This window comes from Thunnus maccoyii, chromosome 7 (assembly GCF_910596095.1).
Source record: "Thunnus maccoyii chromosome 7, fThuMac1.1, whole genome shotgun sequence".
Taxonomy (NCBI): Eukaryota; Metazoa; Chordata; class Actinopteri; order Scombriformes; family Scombridae; genus Thunnus; species Thunnus maccoyii.
In genome coordinates, this window is record NC_056539.1 from 26,510,420 (window position 1) to 26,536,159 (window position 25,740).

Sequence of the window (25,740 nt, forward strand, 5' to 3'; positions counted from 1 at the left end):
GACGTTACACCGTCGTCGAAAGTTACCTGAGCAATTGACAAACAGTTTGAAGAGTTCACTGACAAGACAGCGCACACTTCGGAAGTGAAATCTTTTAATTAGATCAGCCGTGAGCCTTAAGACAACAGTTTAAGCAAGATATGAATTTTAAGTAAGACGAGAAGAGATTTGGACTCAGCGCTCGTTCTGGTGCTGGCAGGTGGATGTAATTAGTTGATTAACCTGCTGCGGGGCATTGGTACGTAAGTAACCTATTGGGAAATTCTGTGTTTCACCTCATTGCTGTTCACTGCTGTCCATGATTGACACGACACGACATGTTTTTTTCTCTCAAGAGGACAAACATTGAATTTTGATTGTTTGCCACAATGGAGGAAACAAAACAGGTTTCAGAATGTGAGATGCTGTGTATTATTCAACAATGCTCAGGTACACCTGACTTCCATTTCCTCATTCTCAGTCCACCTTAATAGGCTTGTGGGTAAACACAATGGAAGTAGAATTGCAGCCTATTGTAGCTTCATATTCATCCCGTGCCAAACATTGCAGTGCTTAGTGGAATATGTTCACTCAAGGAAACAAAATGAGGAAGAATAAGTATTTCCTGGCAGCAGTTAAAAGTTCATCAGGTACACCTGTACAGTCTAATGCAATCCAGTGCAGCAGTCCAGCAATAAATCCTATCGCTGTGGAGAGCTTAATCGGTCACTGGGTGGGGTGTTGTATTAGATTTCATTATATTAAGAGGTGTTTCCATTCTTATTCTCTATTATCTTATTTTGCTCCTAACATGTAGTTAAACAAGTTTCAGTATAATGAATATCAATACAACAACAATACTAAGGTGTTAATCAGTATAACCCTGACACAGTGCAAACAGAGACTGAACTTTGTAGGCTTTATAAAGAACAGATTTACAGCAGGGCTAATGTATTTGGTTGCACTTGCGTTATATTGCAAGTGCAACCCTATAAAGTAGAGGCCTTTCATGCTCAAGCGAGCTGATTGATTGTTTAATTTTTTGGTTGATTGGTTGGGACCCAGGCCCACACTTTGTTTTCAAGTCCCAACATTCACATTTCGATGATCTCAGTACTGTAATGCCAATTTTCATCCAAAGTTTGCACATAAGTTAACCATATTTCATTCATTTTAGATATGGAGGAGTCCAGTGACTTCTATGATGTGTATGACACAGACATCCACCCTCCCTGGTCAGACCACCAGCATTTGTCCCCAGAGGATCCGGAGAATGTGGAGTGTCTGAGAAGGAAAATCAAATATTACTTTATGAACCCCTGTGAGAAGTATCACGCTCGTGGCCGAAAACCATGGAAACTGATCCTGCAGATAATCAAAATAGCCATTATTACTATCCAGGTAGTAATCTCAGAAATGACTTGAATGCTTGTTGTTTTGTTGTTTCACCATCTTGATTTAAAAAATAAATAAAAAAAATCTTTTCCTTGTCCCAGTTGGTGTCTTTTGGGCTGAGCAACCAGATGGTTGTCACATTCAAGGAGGAAAATCTGATGACATTCAAGCACCTCTTTCTGAAAGATTATGTGGATGGAAGTATGGATACATATGCTGTTTACAGACAGGCAGATGTTTATGATCACATTGATTACATCATCAAACAGGTAACGTAATGCCAGTATTTTTGTTTCCTCTGTAGTACACATGATTTTTACTTGCTGGAATTTGTTGGTGTCAGGTTATTTTGGTGATGTGGCATGATAGATTTTTCCTTTTGCTTTAACGTTACTGTAAATCATTGATGGAATGTTATTACTCTATATACTTATATGGCCCAAAAAGCTTGAGAAGCTCCCATGACAAGTTATGTCATGGGATAGGACTTTGTACATGTTGTTTGAATTGGTCATTTGGTTTTGTAGATTTGAACTGCATAAATTGTCTACCATGAAACAATAATGGCAGCTGCTCTTTTCAGAAAGTTACTTTTCCACCATTCAGAATTGTTTGAGGTTTTCACCCCAATGCTGTCAAACTGTCAACAAACCTGACTTTATAGTAACTGAGATTTCAATCGCTCATTTCTAGTATGGACTTCTGCACAACATCACAGTGGGCAATCACGAATATGAGAAAAATGGTGCCAACTTTACCCCCTTATCAATGTGTCAGGAGTTCTACAGAAACAGTACCATCTACCCTGAAAATGAGACCTTTGAAATTGATGCACAGGTGGAAACTGGTATGCAGGGTTATTGTTTATAGGGATGATTACACTAATATTATGTTTGAAAGCAACAATTTCTTGTTAACAGTTGTAATCTTTGCTGTACTTTGTGTTTAACAGAGTGCATTGAAGTTTATCCGATGCATTGGCCGTCCTTACTTCCTCATATTAACTTGCATTTCAAAAGGTATGTCAACAACATTCTCATGTAAGACAACATCATTTTGCTGTCTTGGTGCTGTATACAGTATGATGTGAGAACACCTGTCAGTTCATGTACCTGTCGTGTCTTCCAGGATGCTCTCTGTCAAGATCATGTTTGACCTCAAGGCCATAAATTTACAGACAGTGAGATATCGAGAGCTGCCAGACTGCTACCACTTCAAAGTTGTTGTACGTCACTTGACTTGTCTTCATGGCTCAGTACACGCCAGTGGATCACATCACATAAACTTTGTCTTTTACCAGCAGTGATGACACATCACTTCACTGCTGCCTTAATAGTGACAAAGATTCCTTGTGTCACTGCATCTGATTACACAGCACAGATAGGAGTTAAAATGAAAATGAAGACAAATGAAAAGAGTCAGCTGTGTGAACCCTGAGTTTTATGAAGCTACTTTGAGGACACAAATCTGATTAGTCTCAAATAAGCGTGTTTCCACAGGGTGCCTGCTATTTACATAGTTAAATGTTAGCTGTAGGGCCTGGCAAGTGAATGTTTAGTTTTTGGGTTTGTCTGTAAAGAATAATAGTCCATTGTAAAAATTGTCTGCACCTCCTTTTAAATAGATCACATTTAATAACCAAGCCCACAGTGGCAGGATAAAGGTCGACCTGGAAAACGATGTAGAGATCAATGAATGCAGAGACTGGAAAGTAACTGGAGCATGTGAGTTGTAGTTCATACAGATTAATCATCTGTATTGCTTTAAGCTCATGTCCAGGATTTGCTGGCATTCATGAGGGCTGATTCCTTTTCACATGAGACTAATCTTAATTTCTCTGCTCACTCAGCTGCTAGAAACATATACCTGACCGTGCTGTTCGACTGCCTCATCATTGTAACGTGCATCACCTCCTTCACCTTGTGCACACGCTCAGTGCTCAACGGGATACAGCTGCAGTTTGTAAGTAAACTGAACATACCCTGATGTGCAGCCAGTATTGTTTTTATCCTTTTCAGTGATTTGCTTAGATCTAAGAAATGGTATGGTTGTCTGATATGTTCATTATCGTTCTCATAAAGTGATCGAAATCATTGCCAAAAAACTTTTATACAAACCTTTAGTACAAAATTTCCTCTTTGTGCTTCCCTGTTGAACTGCAGTGGCAGGGTAATAACAAAAATAGGTACATTTGTACTAAAAAGTATGTAAGATATCCACTTGATTTGACTAACTCAGACTGCTGAAGCCTCATAATAGCTTCAAATAAACTCTCTGTCCCCCATCACTTATATTAAAAGCACATGAAGAAGGGATCTTTTAATGGCCAGTATGAACAGGAGGAATGGTTATAGCAAACTTAACCTGTTTCAATGATCATGAGGCCACCTGACTATTGTTTTAAGGCGGACTTGAAAAATTGTGAATCTACCCTTTTAACCTGACTGCTGCCGTTCACAGATATATTCTACAACTGCTTTCTTTTGCTCTAAACAGGAGTACACACTCTCCTGCAGGAAGCACAGCGGTAGAGAAGTCCCATGGTCAGACAGGTTGGAGTTTGTGAACGGCTGGTATATCCTGATCATTGTCAGTGACACATTGACCATCATTGGCTCCATTCTCAAGATAGAGATCCAGACTAAGGTAACGGCCGTTTAATCAAAATGTAAATTACAATCTTTAATTTACTTCAAGAAGTTTACCAGAATATCAGCTGCCGTCTATAGTGTCTGGTCATCTATATCATGTGAAACATCCACTATTTCCTGTAGGTCCTCACGAGCTACGACGTGTGCAGCATCTTACTTGGTACAGGCACCATGTTCGTTTGGATCGGGGTCATCCGTTACATGGGCTACTTTCGGAAGTACAATGTAAGACCAGGTTATCAACTGGACAGCTCATGACTAAAGAACATGTTCATTTGTCTTAATGTAGTGCAGTGGTTGGAGAATATCATCATCATAGTGCTTACAATAGAGGTCCCATACAACAGTAGCATTATTGCTTTTTATTGCATATTTTTTAGAAAACTTAGTCTGCAGGTCTTAAAAAGATAATGTGACCTAACTTGATCTTGTTGTTATCATGAATGAAGCAGTGCAGGATTGTACCTTGGCTTAGGTCTTTATTTGAATTTCATTTTTGGAGGTTTTTAAAGGCTCATTCATGATGATTGTGATTGCGCCTAATTACAGGAAAATATTAACTGCTAGACCCGAAGGTATTCTCAAAGAGAAAATGCATTCCTGTATGCGGCTTTCCAGATACACACATTCTGTTACCATGTGTTCTGTGGATGTTTCCAGATTCTCATCCTGACGCTCAGGGCAGCGTTCCCAAATGTTATCCGTTTCATCTGCTGTGCTGGAATAATCTACCTGAGTTACTGTCTTTGTGGCTGGATCGTCCTTGGCCCGTATCACGAGAAGGCAAGCAGTGTTTACATAGTATAAAGAAAAATCTACTGGGTTTAACTGAGGCCCAAACCTGCATTATTTTAAATTCTAATGAAGTTTTGTTCACTCCAGTAGTCCCTAATCGTGAAGAATAAATTAAAATAATGATCACACGCCTCTAACCTTTCTCCTCTTTGACTTGTTTTAGTTCCGGACCTTGAACACAGTGTCGGAGTGTCTGTTCTCCCTGATCAACGGAGATGACATGTTTCCCACCTTTAAGAACATGACCCAGAAGAGCAGCCTGGTGTGGCTTTTCAGCAGGGTCTACCTCTATTCCTTCGTCTCACTCTTCATCTACATGATCCTCAGTCTTTTCATCACACTCATCACTGACACCTATGACACTATCAAGGTATTATTTATGATTGTTGTAGGTATTTACAACCCATGATATCTTATTATTGATAATTTGTCTTGAATGATGTTTGACTGGGTACTGGTTCACAATTTCACTGTTATGCTGAGAATAATTATGTTTGCAAGTGAGTGTTTCTAAGAAATGCTTCAATGACTAAAATGTTTCTTATATAACACTCTCTAACACCCACACTCAGTGTAAACTGTCACTTTCTGACTTATGTCATTTAGCAACAGCAGCAGAGTGGAACCCCAACGTCAGAACTGCAAAGATTCCTGTCAGAGTGTAAAGATCTGCCGAACTCTGGGGTGTACAGACTTGACAAGAGCAACACCTGCTTCTTTAACTGCTGCATGAGCAGGTAGGTCAAATGCAGCTTACTCCAATGAAAATCACGAATCCAGTGCTTATGGCAAGCCATCTGTAATTTGATATCCATAATAGCATTTCTCGTAGTCAAAATTGTATTCTCAATAGTCAGAATGGTAGTTAAAGATATCCACAATAACATTCTTACTAGTAGAAGTTGTATTTCAAGATATCTAAAACTTTGATTGTACTAGTCAAAAATAAACTTAAGATATCTAAAAATCTTTAAAAAGTATAAGTGGCTATTTTAACATTTGCATTTGTATAAAAATGTATTTTGGATATTCAAAATTACATTGTGGATATCTGTAATGGTTTTTCATTTTGGATATCTGAAATAAAAATTGTGAATAGTAACAATTGGATTGTAGATATCTGAGATGGGAGTTCTTCCTAGTAAGACTTCTATTGCAGATATCCAGAATGTTCATTCTGGATATCAAAAATGTAATTGTGGATATCTGAAATTGAAAGCCCAATACACAAGAATGGCAAAAGTGACGTAATTTGTCCTAGCAAGAATGACATTGTGCATATCCAAAATGTTCATTTTGACTTGGAAGAACTGAATTATGGATATTTACAATACATATCCAGTCTATTTATTAAATGTTATGATGATGTTATACGTGCTAACTGCTCAGGAGTCTAGTATCATTGGTATCCTTTGCTTTTTTGTGGCAACATCACCAATTTTGGGTTCTATTTATTAGCACTAATTAAACTGGGCATGCAAGTGCATTGTGTTAAACGACTTCTTAATACTGTTTGTAGTCATTAGACAAAACACCTAATAGAATCTAAGTTGAGACATTTTTTCTTTCATTTAAGGTGCAAGAAGCCTGAAGAGAGGATGACTTCAGAGGCATAGCATGTCTTTGTTGTGGCAATATTTAACAGGCTACATAAACCTTTATGTGCACTTTATGCAGCTGCGTTCAGTAGAAATGCTTTTTGAATCATAGTACTATTATACCTCAGGTTTACCCTGGAGATTGATTTGTGATGGAGCACTTTTTTCTCTTGGAGATAAGAAAAAGAAGCCAGTGCTGAAGAGACCAAACCCAAGTCAACATGAAGGTTAGAAATAAAGGAATGACACACTGAATCTGGTCTGACGCACTGATGCAGAGAGCACTTTGTAAATACACTTATTTGTATTGATATGTAGCAAAAAAAGATGACACTGAAATTCCCAATGTTGTACACTAGAGATAATGAATAAAGGTTAAATAAATAAATTGGAACATAAATGAGATTTTATTTCTCCAGTGTCAGGAGAAGTTATCAATATAAAAGCTAGTACAACATTTCTTTTTCTCTCACTAGTAGGTCCCTTGTAAAGTCTTGTGCAAAAAAGAAAAATCCCATTCATTAGTTCATGGCAATAATGCATATGGTACATACTGTAGGGTTTCTGTGAACATTGTAAAATTGACAGTCTTCAAAAGTAAAATCTGGATGCATATACTATAAATGTCCCACCAGTCACCTAGAGGTTTAAAATTGGGTTAGCAGTGAATATGTCCATTTATTTTCCCAGAAGAGATATGTCGATTGACCCTCTGTGATGAAGTGTCGGAGAGGTCTGAGGTTAATTCAAACCACTCTTGGTGACTTAACTGAATCACAAATGGGCCGAACAGTACATGCTATGTTCCAGCTTGCTTGACTGCAGAAGGTCTCAGAGATAAATCACCTGAATGTCATACCACAGGGATCTGAGAGGTTCATGATGCAGAAATCTCTTTGGTTTTGGCCTATGACACTGGACTACAGTACTCTAAGTCCTACCAAAAATAAACAAAAACAATTTGTATGAGTGACTTGATGCAATCTTCCAAAGTAGAAAGTTGTCACTGGTACTGAGGTCTGATAAAAGTAACCAAGATGATCTACAAGCTAGCTAAAAACAAGTCCATAGGTCTTGAAAACGTAAAATGTCCCACAATTTTACAGTTGCAATGACCAGTTTTGTATTATCTGAGACCTTGAATCCTTATAGCGTCCCCTGTATTCTTGTCAGTCTCACAGGAGTGTTGTTGGACAATCCAGAAAGGCAAAGCCAAGGGTAGAGTGGGTTACAAAAATCTTGATTTAAAAAAAAATAATAATAATAAAAAAAAAAAAATCTAATGGAAGTTTAGTGACTTCATCTTGTATCCTGAGAAAACATGATAAAATAGCTCCAATAAGTCAGTCTGGTTTGGATTGAGTGACACCAGATGGCGGTAGGACCCGCTGTTCCTCCATCCTATTGGACTGGGAACGCAAGATGAGACTGAAAAAATCTTCATCTGGAACAGTACGTCCCCTTGTTGCAGAGGGAGGTGCAGCACATCTCTGGTCATTCAGCCTGGAGCCCTAAAACATTGTGGAGACAGAAAGGACAATTACTGTATCGTAGTTGATTCTGTTGCAAGTAGCCATGACATGTTATATTTAGACCCTTAATATTCATCTATAAACACTTTTATTTATGTAAAACTCCAGTTACTCATTTCAAAATATTGTGTAGCACCTCAATCAAATAAGATCTGCTGCTTGTTGTGACTTGAGCTATTTGGATTGAGATGATTCTACCTATTTGGTTGATACAAGTCAGTTTATTCTGTTAAAAGAATAAACCTCCATAGTCCAATTTAACTTGTGAAAAAAATATAATTTAAATGTATACAACTGCACAGAAAATTTAAGAGTCCATGTGAACAGAATCTTGTTGATCCAATCTGACAGCAAATGTCCACGTGGTTTAGGATAAAGCTAATTGTTTCCCATCATGCATTGAGAGCAGTTGTGGCACCTGGCTCTGTAAGCACTAGTTACTTGATCTCATGAGATTATCACTGCCTGTGTCATTGTGACACCTCAGTAAGTCATGTATTATAGTGAGCCAGACTGTGATTACCAATGACTGATTCTGTGTAGGCCTCGCTTATCTGGACTCCTTTGTTATAATATCCCAGTGAAACATTCAGTGTTTTTTTTTCTTTTTTTTCTAGTGCTCTTCCTGCAACCACTCGAGACTGAGTCAAACAGGAAAAAAAAAACGCAGCAGGGCTCTAGTAAAAAATAAAATGGTGCACAGAGTTGCATTCAGTGCCTCAGAAATCCCCCCCTCCCCCTTTTAACAACACTTGTTTTTGGAAAAATACTTTTTGAATATAACTTACATCAAGTTACATACTCACTCTCTCCTACCAGGCTCTTTGAAGCGGCCAAGAAATATTTCCTATGGCAGTTAGCATTCATAAGACTACCTGTTTGTGTTTTTGAGCTCCTTATCATCTGTCACAGTGGTATTTGGCAGCTTGACATATTAGATTTCTGCAGTAGAGAAGTTAGAAGACTTTTTGGACTTGTTTTCACTCGTCATGAACGTATTTCCTCCGTGACAGAAAAACATGTCATACCAGCCTTCAGAAACTCCTGCGGGTTAAACTAGACTAACACAACACTTTTAGGGCTGACTGACTCTAACACATTCACCATAAACAGACTTTAAGACACTTGTTAGCGTAGCAACATTAAGGCTACAAGCAACCCATGTTGCAACACTCTGTAGGAGTCGGTTTTACACCACTACTTTTTCATTCAGAAAGAATATCTGATGTTGTGAATACGTAATTGTCTAGACACGAATACAAGACAACTCCCCCTTTTTCAGACGTATTTCCAGGGAAAAAAAAAAAAAAATTATATTCAGACCAATACGGTAATTTCCAAAAAGTGAAAGAACAATGGAATTAGTACGAATTATAGAGAAATTAGAGATAGTGTTCAGTTGGTAAATTCAAATAAATTCCAAATAATTGGTAGTTTTACCTATAATGTTTAAGTTAGTGCCAGCAAGTCATTTCAACATGCAAAAATGTAAAATCTGTCGACAATTCAGCATACAACTCAACATACATGATGAAGCAAGTTTCTAATAATCAAAGAATACTCAGTTATATTTACTTGAGTGTAAATGGATCAATTATCTGTAGAAAAATACAGTTTTTACATAGGCCTTTCTAAAGAAACAAAATTATGGAGCCGCAATATAAGGATCTATGTTCTGCTATGAGTGCTGAGAGGTAAATATTATTCTAAATGTCTTCGGCAGCAAGCAGGATATTGGATTTCTTTTTCTCACCTGGCACTTAACTAGCATGTCAAAGAAGACATCATCCCCCTCAGGCTGCTCAGCGCTGGCCTCGATGCGACTGTACAGGGAGGGTGTGTGAGGTGTTTCTGTACTGGAGATGGGGGCTGGGAGGAGAAAACAACATTTATCAAGACGTGAGTAGTGAGATAGAGGGAGATGACAAAACTGCGCAGTACATCATGAGTCATCACCTTGTGTTGGGACTGGATCTGTGCTGGAGGTGGAGTGTGTATGAGGCGGGTTGGAGATGCTGAGTTTCAAGCCAGGAAAATGGCTCATGCTGACTCTTTGGTCGTCCAGACGACGGCCCTGGGAGCTGGCCAGCAGCTCCAGGAAATGACCAGGATCCTGCAATGGTGTTTCGTGCTCCAAAATAGCTAGAAACACATAATTATCGGTAGGTGATTTAAAACTCTGTGCCAGTCAAAACATAGCAGGAGAGCTGTGCCCTTTACTACTACAACCAGTATTGTATTCTGGTTCTCTAGAACATAAAACCAAACTGGTAACGGAAAAAACACAGGAAGAGACGCTCTGGGATTACAAAACAGGAAATCTATGACACTTAAATCGATACTCTGCCAAAGTCAATCTTTCGAGCATAAAACACTCCCTAGTTTGATCCACAGTTTCATCCTTCAAGAAGCAATGAGGCAGTGATCAACTTGGATTCATGGCTGATTAAAAACAGTCCTATAAATGACCAGTTTTCAGGGCGGACAACAAGTATCAGAGCGTCCATAGAAGCCGTCATGCTCCGTAAAGAATGAAACCACGATCTAAACATTCAAGGTTAGGAGTGTGTTTGATACTCAAAAAGAGATTTTTGTGTGGAATATCCCTTTAAGATCAATAACTCAAGAGGTTTGATTACACAACATTTGATACGGACAAGTTTGTAGACATGCTGCATTCACACCATGAAGGGACAGGGGTAATATCGGCCTCTGGACACTGACTCACCGTCCCACCAGATGATCTGAATATGACGAGTAATTCGTCATTAATGAGAGAAGAACAACATATAGCTGAATGAGAAGAGATCAGTTTCTTTTAAGTTTCGACTTCCATTTCACCTTGACCCCCCCCCCAAGTCAGAAAATTGTACTATTCCTTGGATATGGTGTGAACACAGAATAAAACACTAAGGGGCACACTCACATTTCCTTTCAGCTACAGGTGGGGTGGAGGAGGGAGAGGACTGGGCACTGTGATGGCTCTGGCCATCCAGTAGAGAGCACCTTTGGTCGTCCATTCTGTTGCCTTGGAAACGAGAGAGGAGGTCGAAAAACCCATCCTCTCCAATTGTGTCCCGTGATCCCTGCTGCTGTTTAAATAAACATTTTAGTAAAAAAAAAAAAATACAGTAATCAGGGTGGTAGACAAGTTTTAAATAGAAATCAATACAGAAAGGGCATATTGTAGCAATATCCCTAAAGTTACAGAGGAAACTTTAAATGAGATAAATTTAGATTACTAGGTTATTTTGCATTTCCTATGCCACTAAATCAAAATAGTATGCCTCTGTGTTTTACACATGATTGTAATTACACCACAGAACAGATTGATGTACAGTAGATATGTGCAGACGTTCATGCAGTTAGGATATGCTGCCTTCATTTATGAAGTTTTCAATTAGGGCTAAAAATAAAAAAATGGCAACTTTCCAAGAAGTGAAAAGAGCAGAGACCATTTAACTTAACATTGTTCTAAAAACACGAGTCAAGAACAATGATCCCGTGTTGCCACACCACAGTATTTCTTCCTACATTGTGCTCATTTAAAGGAAAACAGGTCAGTAATTTCCTAAAAAAACAGCTGGGCACTCAAATGTTACTCAGACAGGAGTAATGAGTACATGTGTTATTTTCAGCTGCAGATTTAGTGTGCTAGTTAGTATTTACAGCAGCAGGGTTGTGTGTTGGATTGACTCAAAATAAACAACAGTGGCCATGTTCATTGAAATGACTAAACATGTCAACAGTGTGGCTCACTGATGTGTTTTTAATAGTTCTGGACAACAGTGGAAGTCTGTGGCACAGAGATTCTTTTTTGGGAAACAGGAAATTAAGATCAGCTCATTGTTGACTTGGAAAAATAGAATATAACCAGACTTATTTTTTTAATACTGGATATAAAAAAAAGAATTTGGGGAATTAGACAGTGTCATAGCATAAGTGTTTCTTCTCATATTTCTTCTCTATTTTTTTATAGTCTCTTGTGTGTTCCAGGCATGTTATGAGTGAGCAGGACAATCTGCTGTACTTAGAGGTACCTTATGTGAAAGTGACACTGGTGGGTCCGGCTCAGGTACTGAGTGTTCTGTGCTGTTTTCGAGCTGGCCTTTAGGGGATAATTTGTTGTTCTTCTGCTTCTTGCTTCTGAGCCGATGAAAGAGGAAGAGCTTAGTGGAAGCCTTAATTGTGTCATTTTTTGAAGACCTGGGGAATACATCCTCCTCCCAGTCCTGTAAATTCAGCGTACATACGGATAAATAGTTTTAATAATAACTAATTACAAATGCGGAACTGCAACAAAAGTACAAAACTAAATTAGTGAATCTCACAGTGAAAACCCAGTGCCTTATACTGAGGGCACAAAAAGCAACAATGTGCCTCATGAAGTACTCTTATACATACCGGATGTGCCGGTGAATTGTCAGCTGGATTTTTGTCTGGACTTGGACTCAGTTCCTGGTTCTCTGCACTGCCCATCCTCCTGGCTGGAGTCTTCACCCCTGAAAAAATTCAACAGTGTGGCCAAATGCTGTATTTCTACAGCACTTTCACAACTAAAGGACAACAATGAAATGTTTTCTCACTGAATTTTACGTCAGTGTAGAATGTTATGTCTCCAAATGAGTTCATTAAGAGTGTATGTGTGTGTTTTAAGGTAAACATGCTGCTACACACTAGAATACATGTACTTTAGGACACCATTACAGTACAAGAAATCTGCATGTTGCTACACACTCCAAACTGACATGGCCAGTTTCTGGAAAATGTGAGGAGTTGCATTGCAAAAGGTATTGTGAAGAATGCAGATTTACCTGGGAAGTTGAGGTAGCCCTGATGACTCACTGGCAGAGCAGAGCTATTAGTGTTGGTGTTGCGGAAGATGTTGGAATGGGTGTTGGGGTTGGACTTCAGGCCTACAACCAGCCGTAGGTCCGACAAGTTCATCCTGGCAGTGACCTCGCCGCTTTTGTCTCCAGTCTACACCATCGACAACACCAAAGTTAATGTTAATGAAGCAAATGACTGCAAAAGAAACAATGTGAGCGAACACAGAGCATACTATTGCTGCATGCGATTCATTTATACAGACTTTGTGAGCTGTTTGTCTCTTGCAGGCAAATTTGAAAACAGAAAGGTAAGTGTTGTAGATGCAGTATAAAGCTGAGGACTGCCAGTTCCATGCTGTTCCACATACAACCAGCAGATGGCGGTGTGGCCTGATGGCAGCTGCTCATTGGACTCTGAGGAGGGAGGTAAACAATAAACAGTCACCTCTTTGGCAATTTCCAGATGTTTTTCAGCAAAGTACATGGCCTGCTCATGATTCCCCAGGGCAGTGTGGGCATTTCCTAGACTCCAGTATGCTCTTCCTTCACCAACTCTGCAGAAAGGCACAGAGGGAAACAGGCTGAGCAACTTCAACTGAAATTATGCAAGACTGGGTAGGGCAAGCTATCACAGTATGAGCACATAAATCTGATTTAAACATGAGTTTATGTTTATTTCAAAACAAAAGCTGGTATTCAACAATTCCATATTTATCATAGCCCTGAATCGAGCTCATATCTGTACACATTTTGCAGTGTACAAAAATGCTCTGCTGTTTTATACAGTATAATAATCCCATGAGCTTGAGTAAAGAGACATTTCCAAACCAATTATAACAAGATTAATAGCTCTCCCTGTCTCTCCTTTTACATTACATTTTATACCCTTTACGTGACTTATAGACAATATTAAGGCTGAGAACATTTATACTACCAGAAACCATGCTTCCTTTCCTAAGACTATAAACAGAGCTACTCCCACACTACAGCATTGCCTTGTTAGCAGTGATATAGTAGGGGAAAAGCCTCTACTATAAGATAAAGTAAAAAAATCTAGTTTTCAGGCTGACTTCTTTTGATATTGTATTTCAGTTCAGTTTATACTTTCTAAAGTTATAGCTGATTATATCTGCTTGTGTTTAATGTTGTAATTGGTCTGGGTGGAGCTAACATTAAATTTCATATATTCAAGTAAATAATGTTTTACAAACTGATCATATATTTTGAAAATTATTATCTGTAAATAGAAAGTCTATTTTTTTTTTTGCCAAATACAGATCAGCTTTCTAAAAGTGCATGTAAATTCCCATATCTTTGCTACTGAATATTTTTTCCAAAAACACTACTATGGCATTTTCATAGCTATGTGTTCATGACATTAAATCAAAAAAGCAAGACAACAAATACAATTTTCTTGTGACTTGAACTGCCTATCAAAGTTTTACTAAGTTTACTGTAGTTCAATGGGTGTTTGGCAAGTGATTTGTTCGGGGACCACCCACATTCAAACTGTACATTCTCATTATACTTCAAAGGCTGACGACAAATGGCATTTATGGCCGATACCTGTCGTTGAGGTCCTGAGCAATTACCAGATGTTTGAGGTGGTAATCAATGGCTCTCTCATAGTCCTGCAGTAGTGTGTAGGTGTTGCCCAGACTGTAACAGGCCTGGGCCTCCACTGCCCTGTCCTTCAAAAGCCTGGCCAGCTGCAGAGTCCTCCTGGGGGCAAAAGAGAAGGGGAGGAAGAAGGTCAAAGAATGTGTAGGGTGGGTGCAGGAGAATGATGGTTATCTGATCTTTTCTTTTCTCTCTTTGATGCTATTTTTCCAAGGGCTTCTCTGTCAAGAAAATTCCGGGATAAGGAATTCAAAACTGTTGAATTCAATTAGTTCTTGGACAACTACAAAAAATAACATTTTTGTGTAGTATTGCACATATCCATGGTTGTTATGAATGACTGTATTGTATTCAGACTTTGTGTTTGTCTTCTTTCTACAAGCAAAAGTCATTCTTAGTTTCCCAGTTCAGCACATTTAACTTTATCCTGTTTTTTTTTTTTTTTTTTATTACCCAATTGATTTATGGCTGAAATTCAAACTTTTACAGTCAAAAGAAGACAAGAAAAAAAGAATTTCAATATTAATGTTAGAACAGTGATAAAATTAAAAAAATGACAACATTAGCATGTTTGTTTCATGTCAAAGTATAATGATCAAATACAGACACCTGCCAATAATGGCACTGAGCCTCCGGTTTGCTTACTTGTAATGACCAGCCGCCACTTCGAACTGGCTGAGGAATATGTGAGCATTGCCAAGGTTACAATGTGCCCTCCTCTCAGCGGACTTATCCCCAAACTCTTTAGCGATGAGAAGCCGCTGCCAAACAGGACAAACAGTAGGGTGCACATTACTGCCATTAAGGTCAGGATTAACCGGAAACATTTTGAGGTAATCAAGACAGGAAACACAGCCTTCACAATCATGGGGTCAGACTAAAACAACATTTGTGTGGATATAAACTTGTATCTTCCAAACCAACGTAAACTTCTATAATTGCATGGCTGTCACGCAAAAGAGTGCAGGCCAATTTGAAGCAGGTATTATTTTATAGACACTGTAGATGTACTTCTGACTTTGACTAGTAGCTTGCCACTTACCTTTTCATGTGCTGCTACTGCAGTTTCAAAGTCACCCAGCAGATAGTAAGTGTTACCGAGGTTCCCATAGGTGCGACCCTGAGCTGCCCGATCGCCCAACTCCTTCACCAGGCTCAGGTTTGCTCTTTGTAAAAGAAGAATAACCAAGAGATAGACATGTACATATTATAGTAAATTCACATATGCAGGATTTTTAGAAAATGCTTATTTTCACAGAAAGCTCAATACTTTTTGTTGAGTCTTCAGGGTAATTTTCCGGCCATGCAAGAGCCTGAAACACCCAACGAGCACTTACAATAAAAACAATGATTTCATTTTGGGTTTTTTTGTGGTTAATTCACTGAGCCACGTCATATAAACTTAGAAGCTTTTTCCAGAGCTAAGTAAGTGGTCAGACTTGCTTGATTTTCACAGAGATGGCTCATATCATCATTTGACTTACTGTACTATAAGTATGAAACTATATTGATCTGAAAGAGCAAAGAGTGACTTCACATCCAAAGCAAAAAAAAACAAAAAAAAAAAAAAAACATACACACCATCTCTTCTTGAGGCCAATGTTCCACACATAGAACAGGTCATGATAACTGAACCAACTATCACAAGTAAGCAAACTCTGGTTGATGATGAAGACTGTGACATGTGGTTAAAAACTTCAGAAAAAGCCCTTGAGTGGACCTTGAGTTGAGATCAATTTGTGAAACTGCCATTCCCAAGGTCAATAATTACCTCTCTTGTTTAACATTATATTTACTGTATGATACTGCTGTGGCTACTTTCAACAATATTTGATTTTTTTACCTACAGGCTGATGGGAGGGACAATCGGGAACACAACCTCATCAACAATTTGTTTTTTTTCATCATTGTCAAAATGTAAGTATGAAAGTTGGGGCAGCAAGAGTGTATGTTACAGACTTTAAACATTGCAATTTTGTTAAATGTATACATCATCCATCCAGCATAGAGTATGTTACATTTTATATCTCAAGCTCCTACTTAATTTTAAGCAACTAACTAACTTTGTAAAAGTTCAGTATCTCAACACTGATTTGATGTATATTGTGTAGATCAAACCTGTGACCCTTCAGCTGAGGTTCTGGCACTTAACCATCAGGCCACTTGTATCATTGCTCAGGGCTTTCATAATAAAACAAAAACAACATCCATGTTTAGACAGAAACAGGGACACAAACTCACTCATAGTACTGTGCAGCATTCTTCAAGGCTGTCCTGGCTTCCTCTGGAAACTCTCCTGGCTCTGCTCCACTCCAGCAGATGCCCTTGCCCTTGGCATGGTACACGTTCCCGAAATTATACAGCGCTCGAGCTTGCCCAACCTACAGCACGCACACCGGGTTTTCACAGACCGAAACCAGAGTGACCAATGTTGTAATTATATACTTAAAATACACTGACACCAGACCTTCTTGTTTGCATGTGGGCTGGCAAACTATTCTAGATGTTGGTGCGTCAATGCTTCGCAGTCATCATGCATACCCAAACTGTTGCTGAGCATGTTGTGGTATGATTGAAAACAAATATGGATACATTTATTCTAATCAAAAGCAATTGGGCCTTTTAGTCACTGACTGTACTCTTCATTTAAAAAAAACAGGGATTCATTTTCAGGTGTTTGAGATAAAAGCACTGAAGAAATTTTCCACTTAAGCTCATGTTACCACATTTCTAAAATTCAGTCAGTATTATGACCCACCTTATCATACATGGCTCTGGTGATATCCAAATGTCGTTGGCAACAAACAACTGCTTCATTATACCGTCCTAAAAGCTTCAATGTGTTCCCAAGGTTACCGCTGGCTTTGGCCTCACCAAGTTCATCTCCAATGGTTCTAAGAGACAAGAAAAGCTCCCAATAATCAATGTCACGTAACACAGACGGTTAAGTAAATTGCAAGAGAGAAAGAAAAATTAGGAAATGATTAGTCTGGAATGTTGAAGTGCATTAGTACAAAAACACAAGGCAAGAAAGTGATTTATAGCTGCAAGCACGTCTTGTTATGCAATATAATCATGGCGGGAGAAAAGGTAAATAAAATGAGTTTATGGGTCAGACCTGGATAAAAGTCTTGTTGGGTCACTAAACCAGGTCAGACTCACACCAGCAGGGAACAAGTTTTTTTCAAAGTCATCTCATGTGTATGAAAAGAGTTCGAAGGAGGACATGGTTGTGGAACTTTTTACCTAGTAAGTGTGAGATCATGGCGATGGTACTCCAAGGCCTTGTTATACTCCTGCAGGTGAAAGTAGGCATTGCCCAGCTGGCTGTAGATGGCACTGAGGATCTGGAGGTCCTCTGTTCCAACCTGGATGGCAGACTCAAAGAAAGACACACCGGCACGGTAGTCACCAGCCTTACAGAGCCGCTCACCTTCCAGAGCCAGGTCCAGACACGATGACTCCATCCTGCGGGGGAAGTGGGATCTAAGTGAGACGTGAAAGTGAAGTCTACTCTATGTCTAGAGTCATGAAATCACTGAAATAGGAGGGTTTCAAATTTTCCTCACTGCAGATTAGTTTAACAAATGCTATAAAACATACAGACAACCTCAGTGAAAGAAGGCAAGTATAAAGTATAATCAAATATTGGAAATGTGTTTGACAAATTCAAAACGCCTTGTAAAATCTAGCGGAACAAATTAATAAATTAGGTTAAACTCAGGACAAAAAGGGCAGATAAGGAGTAAGGGCCTGTCTTTCTGCAAACACATACAAAATTTTAACCAAAACTGCTTGAGTACCATAAAACGCAAGTTAGCTAAAATACCTATGACTCATTTTCACAGTCACAACTCTCTTCATGAGACCTCTCACTTAACAACTCTCCCACAGGATTTTGTTGGGCAAGATGGAGTTTTTATAGGGAATTATTTGTGATTGGTATGGACTAAAACCAGGATATCCAATTTTCAATTCTACAATCACAGATTCATATCCTTTCTTACCTCTTACATACTTTGTCACTTTAAGAAAGTCACATATGTAAAAGGTTAATTTTAGTCAAATATGTTTTCAACAAGGGCTGCAAGTAATGAATATTTTCATTATTAATTATCCTGTCCTTTTGTCAGAAAATAAGGAAAAATGCAAATAAAAAAAAAAGCCCAAGGTGACATCTTCCAATTTTATCTTAGAAAAAGATAAGACTCCTATTCCATTTAAAACTGCTCATTTTAAAAATCAATTACAGAAACAAATTAAATTATGTTATCAAAAGATCGAAGAAACACCACTTTCATATCAAATTGTCCAAATATAAAAATAATATGGCCTTACTTTATTATTAACAAAAATATTTCAATTCTTCCTGTAATGGCAAAAGTGTCGGAAAAACTTGTTTATCAAAGGTTGTTGAATCATTTGGACAGGCATAATGTTTTATATACACACCAATATGGGTTTAGAAAGAACCGCTCTACTTCAATGGCTGTCTCTTATCTTGTTAATGAAATCTATAAAGAAAAAAAACAACCTCATGTTTATTTAAAACCAGTCATCCTCTAAAATGACAAAAGGCAGACATGATAAGGAAAGTAAAGTATGGCAAAGCATGGTACATGGCCATCTTCTGTGTCTTGTGTTAAGCCAGTTCACACAAGATCTGTTAAAAACTGAATGATGACATGACCTGATCTCAACCCTCAATATAGGATGTTTACTTACACCGGTGGCATTCACATACTAAACAAATACAGCTCAAGTCAAGCAGAGAGAAGTTGGGACGCTGTGAAACAAGAGTCAAGAACTTTAAATCCAAAATAAGACGGAGCATTTCCTGTCATGAATACTGAGGTTTAAAAACTCCAAAATTACCCTGGAATGAAAATGTGCGCCTTTAACATTTAACCACGAACGCAGAGTAAACTCAGAAAGCGTCTGTGGTAAGAACCAGCACTTTATGACTCCCACACCCTGCCTACAAAATAATATCATCCCTCTTTTGTCAGTTTGCAACTGTCAGTGAAAAAAAAAAAAAAACTAAGTGAATGAGTCAATGGGATTACATCATAAGATCGTAAAACAAATCCAGTCATGCATGAGTTCAATGCACGATTCACATCTACAAAGCTGTGAAAAAGGAGATATCCATCAACTTCACTCACTCTTTTCTTCTCCGTGTTCAGACCTAGACAGGAGGTTACAGACTGAATTCACAAGGAAATACAAAAATTAAAATAGCTAACCTGGTGTTTATTTTAGAATATGCAATGATTTCAGTGCACGTCCCATGAAAACTAATACGTTTGCCAGCATGCAATTTCATTTGAATAATCACAGGTTTACGTCAGACTTGTTTTCTGATATCTGCCAATGTTACCCATCAAAACCAGTAGGATGGGCGTCTGGCTCTCAATGGGTTGCGTGAGTGTTCTCCTCTAGGCTGACTTTTGAATCCACCCAGTATTAAGCCTTCCAGACAGCACTTCCTCCCAGTCTGTCTCCTGCCCCTTAACAAATTGATGTTTAAGGTCATGGTTAAGTTCTGCCCCTCCCAGCAAATAAAAGAAACACTATGAGGTATTAATAACCTGTTTGGTATTTTGTCTGGTTCCTGCATCAATGATTAAGAAAGGATTGACCAAACGTAGCTTTGTAATTCATCAAATTACAAAAAAAGGGGAAAAAAGCTTCCTCATCACCATACAAAGGAACAACTTAAACACATCTCGGTGGTAAACAGAAGTTAAGTAATTAAAAATGTATTTCATCTCAACTGGACAGCAGAGATCTCCTTTCAACCTCCTTTCAAAAGTGAAAGCTGATGTAGAGACATTAGAAACTTGGATAAAAAAAAAAATCCATGTTTTTTTTTTTTTATAGCTCATCAAAATTTTCTGGACGGCTTTCTCTTGAAAGTTTACCCATGCAAGTTGTAAAGTCTACTGATGGATTCGTCTGAATCTGCCAAGGCTGTTAATCCATTTAAATACAAAAAAAATAAGAAAAAACGTTTCCTCTGTCTAGATGAATGTGCTTCTTGACATCTAACAGAACAATGCATTACCCCCAGTCAATGTGCAGTGACATGCTAATGCCCACACTCACGTACCTTTTGCCTCTTCCCATTCTGATGCACTCGAGGCAGTTTGACACGACGGACATTTCAAGCTTCTCGATCACTTTCTGAAGCAAAGACAGCTCTTTCGGCGCAACACCCTTTATCTTCTCTTCTTCCACGTGTATACACATAACGCACGTAGGCGCAGTGTCCCACTTTCATAAAAATAAAGAAAACGCGGCTCCGTTGGATCTGCTGCCGTCTCTAAGAGAGCTCTGTTAGCCTGTGGTAACAGCATAACAAAAGGACTTAATCGGCTCAGCGCTCACATCAACCTCAGAGGTCAGGTACCAGGGTCATAAACCTTTTGTTTAGACAAACGCAAATTAACACCAGGTTGTTTCCAAGCAGAAATGATCGTAGAGAGAGTGGACGGTTAGGATGCCATGTTGCTGATTGAGCTGATTGTCGTGTTTCTCTGTCACTTAGCCACTAGTAACCTGCATCTCTAAGCCACCTGATGGTGTGTGTCACTTCCAATTAGGCCAGAGCTCAGTGGTAATTATAGCCACTTTAAGTGGCTCCAGTGAACCCTAAGGCTATTTGCTCAACACTCCATGAAATAATCATTCAGCAGCAGGAAGGTAAGGAATATTTCTATTGTCCCCTCAAAAATAATTTACCTGCACAATAATACAAATTTTAATGAGTTATTCATTCTTTTCATTTTCATAATCCTCAATATCTTGGGGAAAACCCCCACAGGGAAAATGAAGAATTAGAAAGATAAAGCCCGAAATAAATTCACACCATTTCGAAATCTCTTCTCACAGCTTCTAGCCACTCAGCTGTAGCCAATCCAGAGAAATCCACTTGCCTGAATTAAGACGTCTGAAACAATGTGCCCTCTAGGGGGAGAAAAGATAAACTGCCTCTGCCATTAGGTTGACCGCAAGGACTGGAATAGACCATGTGACATTAAAGCTGCCTGCTGCCAAAAGCCAGCTCAGTCATCATAATGAGGGCAAATGTTGGGAATCACACAACCTTTGCGCATGTGGAAATGTTTTAGGCTTGTTAAGATAATCATGCTCTTGGCTCTAACAGCTACCTAAGAGCACAGAGACACCTTAAGTGCAGCTGCTCTAATGCAGTTCATCCTTCTTGCTTGCAACCACCATCTTCCCACTCGCTCCTATCTGGGAAGATATCACTGTTAATGTTTAAAACTGGACCAGCAATTATCTGGTCTGTGTGACTAAGCGGCAGTCTAGTCCCTTACCTATTACTTAAGGCAGAGAATGCAATCCATTAAGAGGAAACTGTGCAAATAATACACTGACTTGTCAAGGCTTGTACTGTCTGTAATACCAAACATTACAATAGTGGTGCAATACCATATAACTCTATCATACAATGAGAATGCATCTGCAATCAGGTTCATATTCTCACAACTGTTCCAGTCATGTGCCATGAAATATTTACATTATGGCTAGTGAGGACCTCCTGTAGTCTACTCAGCATCATTCATCACTGAGCCAATAAGGTGTCATGTTACTGTCACAGAAGAGCTTCGGAGGAGAACAGTGCTGTTGCCTGTCCTCACATCTACATGGATGAACGCATAAATATGAAAATATATCTATAAGCGCAAGCAGAGAGTACTACTAGAAGATTAAATACATTGATATAGTTTTGAATGACATTTCAATTTGTCTGATATTCCCTTTGGAATGAAGAGTCAACAACTTACAATTACTTTCATTATTGATTTATGTTTTTGATTATTTTCTCGATTAATCCATTTCCAAAAAGAGTGAAAAATAACATCATAATTTCAAGTTGACATATTCTAATTGCTAGATTTGTCCGACCCACAATCCGAAACCCAAAGATATTCAGTTTACTATGATAGAAGAAATTCACATTTAAAAAGTTGGAACCACAAAATGTTATGATTTTTTTTTTTGCTTGAATGATGATCTTAATTGTTGCAGATTTATTTTGTTTCAGCTCTAATCCATACCAAATATTCTGACCTATATCTATATTCTAAGTTAAAGAAATAAGGATTTTAGAAAGTCCTTAAAGACATAATGCAATAAAACGAAAACGATCCTTTTTGGCAGTCATTTCATGGAAATACTATACTGCTGCTAATACAACACCTCACAAACCAGACACTGTAAACATACAGCCTACCTGTGGCGGACATGAAGTAAATGCTCCCTGTCGTGTGCACAGTGCTGAGGAGCGCTGCCATACATGACAGTCAGAGTCCTAACAAGAGCTTGAATGAACACAGCGAGTGTGTACACAGCATGATGGATCCCTGTCAACCCGCCCAGCTCATGAGAAAACAAGCAATTAAAAAAATCTGGAGACTAACTACACTAACATATATCATCAGGAAACAGTGAAAAAAACTGCCACACACGGATTCCGTCAAACAATGTGAGAACTCGGCCATCGCGCTATCCCGGTGCCGGCTCTTATCTTGAAACTGGAGCTGGTGAGCGGCAGTAAACACAACACTTACTGACATTGAGTGATTGCAACAGCGACGTCTAATTCATCTAATACACAAACGCAATCAATCATGTTATGAAGGGGTGCGGATGGGAATGCACTTGAATCAAAGATGTTCTACAACTTAATTATGTTCATTGCTGCTAAAGTGGCTATAAATTTTGTAGAAGTTGTTTGTTCCCAACCTTTGTTCAAGGCAATACTGATAAACGTGATTGTGTTTCCTGAAGATGTAAATATGGATAAACAAGTAAATAGGTAAGTAGGATAGACAGAAGGCTCCGTGGCCACTTTACTGCTTCTTTTACTGCATTGTGATGTGCCATTATTTTGCTTAAAATGCCCATGTTAAAAAAAAAAGTCAGACAGATGTTGCCCATCAGCGACAACGCTTGGCATTCATAAGATGATCAGTACTGATATCACAGAGCACCAGCCTCACCAGCCTGTATCTTTGTGAAACGAGGCAGAAAGATTAATGATGTTTGCGTCAAATTCCCACGAGTAGACCATGTCAAAACAGAGACTTCAGATTTAACAGGCTGAGCAACATTTTTATCCACTCTTAACGCCTCCTATTTTGCTGATCATATGCCAACTGTGAACTTTCTGTTATCTCTTCTGGACAAACTTTTGGCATTGAGCAATTCTGGACTTGTTTGCCTCCCAGTTGGCTTGACTGAATCTATTCTGCTGTGATCTCACTCCCTGACTGTGTTTTTTCGCCAGAAGAATTCCAGCTGACTGAATGATTTTTTTTTGTTGTTGTTGTTGCTTGCATCATACTTTGTAAACTCTAGACAGTTTACAGTGAAAAAATCCCAGGGGGCAGCTGTGTCTGATGCTGACACCACAATGTCTGGCAACAATCACACCATGTTCAGTCAGTTAGATCATAAGTCTGACTCTTTGTACTGGCGACTTCACTTTTTGACCTTTCTGCATGTTTTACGTCATTTTTCCAGTGATGTCTGAGACATGGGTGTTAGCTACATTTTCACCAAATTCCAACAATGCAAAAGGGCCAAAATGGAATTATCGTCCACATTCAGATTAACATTCATAACATATTTATCTTCACTGCCTCTAACCATGTAACATTGTACAGCAGCTCATTAAGAAACAGTGAAGGACAAATTCAACAGGAACTGAGACCATGGAAAACAGAACAAGACAGAAGTGCAACAAAATACTTACCTTTTGACACTTATACATACATTTGATCCATGTCATGTGAATCTAAATTTAGCCTAATGTAAAAGTCATCTGTTAATTATGAATTGCAGGGAGGGATGGTGTGTGGGCATTTTCAAATTAAATGTGAGTTAAATTAAATTACATGAGTGCAATTAGTAGTCATTAACAATCTCTACACTATAAGCCTACATCACAGTCCTGCATTAACGAGACAAACACACGTATACAGTAGGAGTGTGTTGTACAAGTCATTAAAGTTTGACATGCTGACAAAAGCTGTTCCTTGCAGCATTAGAAGTACTGTTTTACTGCCATTTTTACTTTCTTTAGTAGAAGAGAGGTAATCCTTGTGGAAAACAACAAATAAAAAGTACAAGCATCAAACAGCTCTGTGTAAGCTCTTTGCTTTGAGTAACACTATAGTCACATATGCTCCTTATAAAAAGGCCCGATGTGGCATCCTAAACCATAACCAGTTCAATATGAATCCGCCCAACCAATCCCTCTACAATTAAGTGATGCTCTCTAAAGTGATAACCATGTTTTTCTTTGAAGAAAGCTTATAAGAAACCATCATTAGAGACTTAACCCCAACCCTGCATGGGAAAAAGAGGTTAGAAGCACATTTAAATGGAAAACTGAGCTGCAGCACCATAACTGTGGGCTACTCTGTGTAATTATTGCCTTTCCTGAACTACTTAAGTGAACTTCTTCTCCAAAAAAAGTGACTAATATTACAAATAAGACTACACTCAAAACCGTACCAGTACATGAAAAACTATCAGTGTAGCTACATGTAATTAATAAGCATTGCTGCTGACTATATCTTTACTGTAATAAGTGTCATGAAAACACAAGATCCTGTTTTTATGCCTCTTATGAGTAAAATAGGGGAACTAAACTTTTTCTTTAAATCCAGTATCGTGACGTGATGAGAGTTTGGTAAATTGTGTAGTAGAAAACTGTAATTTAAATGAGTCAGATTAGCATGAACATGCCATCACATGTTCGTTGCTTTACTGGAAGGCAAATGATGAAGTGGAGTGACGTTTTAGTCTGCTGATGTAAATACAAACAAAACGGGTGTACGAACTTTATAGTAGTTAAGTTTACAGTGAGAAAAATGAGCTAACGGTTCACGTCGCAGTTAACAGTTGGTCACTTTCACTAGAAAACAACAGGACGGACAACAAAACTTTTCAGTTAACGTTAAACGCTAGTAGACGTTATGTTAGCCTACCTCAAACTGAAGTGCGAAAAAACACCACAAACATGGCTTCAGCTTCGGAAAATGTGTTCACCCACTCGGACTCTTCAAAACTAGTGTTTTTATCCAGATGTTTACAGTACTACTCACGCGTACATCTGTTAGGAAGATGACTCCGTTGGCTCGCGGGCAGCAGAAGTTAGAGAAGCCACTCCTCGCGCCTGCAAATCTGACTCCAATTAGGATTCCACGGGTGCTGCGTTTATGTGCCGTCGGAAATGTTGACACTACTGCTGAAGCTCACATGATCGACTAGTCAACGCGGATAAATAGGCTTTGGGGCGGAG

The 25,740-nt window shown here is 38.7% G+C and overlaps 2 protein-coding genes across 8 annotated transcripts; one reads left to right on the forward strand and one right to left on the reverse strand.

Moving 5' to 3' along the window:
- Positions 1–45: 45 nt before the first annotated feature.
- Positions 46–6,492, forward strand: mcoln3b (mucolipin TRP cation channel 3b). Of its 2 annotated transcripts, none has more exons than XM_042415690.1 (14): positions 46–238; positions 1,157–1,380; positions 1,476–1,643; positions 2,068–2,221; positions 2,327–2,393; positions 2,503–2,599; positions 2,999–3,098; positions 3,224–3,336; positions 3,871–4,020; positions 4,149–4,250; positions 4,686–4,808; positions 4,984–5,190; positions 5,427–5,557; positions 6,397–6,492. In XM_042415690.1, the coding sequence occupies exons 2-14, from the start codon at positions 1,159–1,161 to the stop codon at positions 6,434–6,436; spliced, it is 1,674 nt and encodes a 557-aa protein (XP_042271624.1). In that variant the 5' UTR covers positions 46–238; positions 1,157–1,158; the 3' UTR covers positions 6,437–6,492. The 2 variants fall into 2 exon arrangements, with proteins under 2 accessions (XP_042271624.1, XP_042271623.1); XM_042415689.1 differs by lacking the exon at positions 46–238 and adding an exon at positions 262–429.
- A 310-nt stretch (positions 6,493–6,802) lies between these two features.
- On the reverse strand, positions 6,803–25,638 carry LOC121899912 (G-protein-signaling modulator 2-like). Of its 6 annotated transcripts, none has more exons than XM_042415686.1 (15): positions 25,550–25,638; positions 17,646–17,867; positions 17,158–17,293; positions 16,641–16,780; positions 15,442–15,565; positions 15,045–15,160; positions 14,346–14,501; positions 13,225–13,333; positions 12,765–12,930; positions 12,355–12,452; positions 11,991–12,182; positions 10,877–11,042; positions 9,907–10,092; positions 9,704–9,819; positions 6,803–7,929 (listed from the first exon to the last, which is right to left on the reverse strand). In XM_042415686.1, coding segments are annotated over exons 1-15 (2,097 nt in total). In that variant the 5' UTR covers positions 25,552–25,638; the 3' UTR covers positions 6,803–7,761. The 6 variants fall into 6 exon arrangements, with proteins under 6 accessions (XP_042271620.1, XP_042271619.1, XP_042271621.1 ...); XM_042415685.1 differs by having other exon boundaries at positions 25,544–25,638; XM_042415687.1 differs by lacking the exon at positions 25,550–25,638 and adding an exon at positions 25,427–25,537.
- Between the last annotated feature and the right edge of the window lie 102 nt (positions 25,639–25,740).